Source organism: Pneumocystis carinii (genome assembly GCF_001477545.1).
Source record: "Pneumocystis carinii B80 chromosome Unknown supercont1.32, whole genome shotgun sequence".
NCBI classification, from domain to species: Eukaryota; Fungi; Ascomycota; class Pneumocystomycetes; order Pneumocystales; family Pneumocystaceae; genus Pneumocystis; species Pneumocystis carinii.
The window spans coordinates 1-3,313 of NW_017264744.1; the positions used below are offsets into that span (position 1 = coordinate 1).

Here is a 3,313-nt window from a genome sequence, read left to right on the forward strand (position 1 = left end):
ACATCCAACTTAGAAACTACCCACTAAACTCCCTAAAAAGAAGCGGCAATGGCACGGCCGGTTAAGAGGCAAGCACCACAAGGAGCACCAGCAGAGGAGATTAAGGAGGAACACCTTTTGGCTTTCATTGCGAAGAAGGAATATAATGATGATAATAAATGCAAAAAAAGGCTCGAGGAATATTGTGAAGAGTTGAAGGAAGCAGATGAGAAATTCAGTGTGAATGAGAAAGTTAAAGAACTTTGTGGTGGTGGTGATAAAACAAAACGAGATAAAAAATGCACAGACCTGCAAGTTGAAGATGAATTGGACACTTTTGATGCGGAAATTCAAAATGCATCGAATAATATAAAAGATGAAGAATGTGAAAAATATGAAGAAAAATGTATACTTTTAGAAGAGACGGATCATGAAGATATTAAGAAGAACTGTGTCAAGTTGAGGGAAGGATGTTACAAATTGAAGCGTGAAAAGGTGGCAGAGGAGCTTCTTTTCAGGGCGCTCGGAGGGGATGCTAAAGATGAAAACACATGTAAAGGAAAGATGGAAAAGGTTTGCCCAATGTTAAGCCGAGAAAGCGACGAGTTGATGTCTTTCTGCCTTGATCCGACTGGAACGTGTAAAGCGCTGAAAACAAAATTGGATACTGTTTGTGGGCCTTTAAAAGTACAGCTTAAAGATGGCGAATTAAAGGAAAAATGTCATGAAAGACTTGAGAAATGTCATTTTTACGGAGAAGCGTGTAGTAATACAAAATGTAAGGATGATAAGGAGCAATGCGAGAAAAATGGAGTCATATATAAAGCGCCAGGATCCGATTTTACTCCGGTGAAACCGAGGGCGTCGTTGTTGAGAAGTATTGGGTTGGAAGATGTTTATAAAAGAGCTGAAAAAGAAGGAATTCTTATTGGAAAAGTAGGCGTGGATCTACCAAGAAGGTTTGGTGATGATTTTCTGCAAGATCTTTTGCTAGTGTTGAGCCAAGATGAGGATGATAAGGATACAGTAAAAAAGTGCACTAAAGCGTTAGAAAAATGTGATACTTCTAAGCATTTGGATAATGATTTTAAAGAGTTATGCGATGATGGAAAGAATAAAAACGAAAAATGCAAAAAATTACTAAATGTAGAAGAAAGATGTACAAATCTCAAATTAAATCTTTATCTGAAAGATTTGTCTACAAAATATGATAATGAAAAATCAAAACTTTTATTCTGGAGAGAACTGCCAACCTTATTTACAAAGGGAGAGTGTGCAGAACTTGAATCGGAATGTTTTTATTTAAAAAAGGCGTGTAAAGATAAGGAGATTGATGAAGCATGTCAAAATGCACGAGCAGCGTGCTATAAAATGGGAAAAGATAGGATGTTGAGTACGTTGTTTCGAAAGGAATCGAAGGGGGAGTCTGGTCATAAAAGATATTATAACCATCCTGAAGAATGCCAAAAATCTGTGGTAGAAGAGTGTACAAAACTTGAAAATAAAGATAAGAGATACCTTCCAAAGTGTCTTTATCCTAAAGAACTATGTTATATGCTTTCAGATGATATTTTCCTTCAATCCAAAGAGTTGGGAGCGCTTTTGGATGATCAAAGGGATTTTCCATTAGAAAAGCATTGTGTTGAATTGAAGGAGAAGTGTGATGAACTTGAAACTTATTCACATTCGAATTCGGAAAAGTGTATAACATTGAGAAGGCGCTGTGAATACCTTAGAGTTTCAGAGGAATTTAGAAAAGTATTTTTAAAAAGAAAAGATCATGCATTATATAATGAGCAAAACTGTACGGAGGTGTTGCAAGAAAAATGTAATACTTTATATAGGAGGAGAAAGAATTCATTTAGTGTTTCATGTGCTTTGCCAGGAGAAACATGTGAATATATGGTATACCGTACAAAAGATGAATGTTTTTATTTAAGTGGCAACATGGAGGATGAAAAAATTGTAGAAGAAATTGAAAAGAAAAAAGCAGATGAAACAGCGCTTGAAGAACTCTGCACAACATGGGGCAGACATTGTCATCAACTTGTGGAGAATTGTCCAGATAAGTTGAAAAAAGAAAGTGATAACAAAGATCATAACTGTGACAAACTCGAAGAAAAATGCAGTGAAACCTTTAAAAAGTTGAAAGCGAAGGAGGAGCTGACTCATCTGTTGAAAGGCAGTTTAAGCGAGGAAAAAAAATGTAAAGAAGCATTAGGAGAGCGTTGCACTGTGTTAGAAAAGAATGAAGCATTCAAAATTCTGCTTACTAATTGTCAAGAGGACACCAAGGAAAGTGTTTGCAAAAAATTAGTTGATAAAGTAAAAAAGAGATGCCCTACTTTAAAAACCGATTTGGAGAATGCGAAAGAGGAGTTGACAAAGATGAAGACTGAGTACGATGCGCTCAAACAGGCGGCAGAAAAATCTACAAAGGAAGCTAAGTTATTGCTATCAAAGTCTGGAAAAGCCGCAATGCCAACTGCGCAGAATGGCAGTGCTTCTGCACCAGTACCAGCACCAGCAGGATCAGGGTCGTCATCAGCATCAGGGTCACCACCACCACCAGGGCCACCACCAGCAGCAGGGCAACCAAGTGGTGAAACACCAGGAGCACCAGGTGGACCACCAGGAGCACCAGATGGAACATCAGGCACATCAGGTCAAACGAAGAATAATGCAAAACTTGGACTCGTTAAAAGAGCATATGTAGATGGAGGAGTATCAGAAGCAGAGGTCAAAGCATTTGATGCAACGACGATAGCATTGGAGTTGTATTTGGAATTGAAAGAAGAATGTAAAGCTTTACAACTAGATTGCGGTTTTAGAGAGGAATGTCAGGAATCTAAACAAGCTTGCGAAAAAATAGACGAGTTATGCGGAGGAATAAAACCATTAGAAATTAAGCCTCATCATACAGAGAAAATAACAGAAACGAAGACAGAAACGAAGACGGAAACAAAGACGGAAACAAAGACTGATGGCAAGGCTGATGAGAAGACCGTTGAGAAGACTGTTACGGTAACCAAGTCAGTAGGTGGAGGAAAAGTAACAGAAGAGTGTACAATGGTACAAACAACAGATACATGGGTAACACGTACATCATTGCATACGAGTACGACAACGAGTACGTCAACGGTGACGTCGACAGTGACGTTGACGTCGATGCGCAAGTGCAAGCCTACCAAATGTACCACCGATTCAAGCAGAGAGACAGAAGAAGGAGGAAAAGAAGAAGAAGAAGTAAAACCGAATGATGGGATGAAAATAAGAGTTCCTGATATGATTAAAATAATATTGTTGGGAGTGATTGTTATGGGGATGATGTAAA

At 38.4% G+C, this 3,313-nt stretch overlaps 1 protein-coding gene across 1 annotated transcript; it reads left to right on the plus strand.

The window, feature by feature from the left end:
• Positions 1 to 48: 48 nt before the first annotated feature.
• On the plus strand, positions 49 to 3,312 carry T552_03715 (hypothetical protein; the record flags this gene model as incomplete). The annotated part of the gene is made up of 1 exon (XM_018372064.1): positions 49 to 3,312. One exon carries the CDS (start codon positions 49 to 51, stop codon positions 3,310 to 3,312), a length of 3,264 nt encoding a protein of 1,087 aa, XP_018224160.1.
• Between the last annotated feature and the right edge of the window lies 1 nt (position 3,313).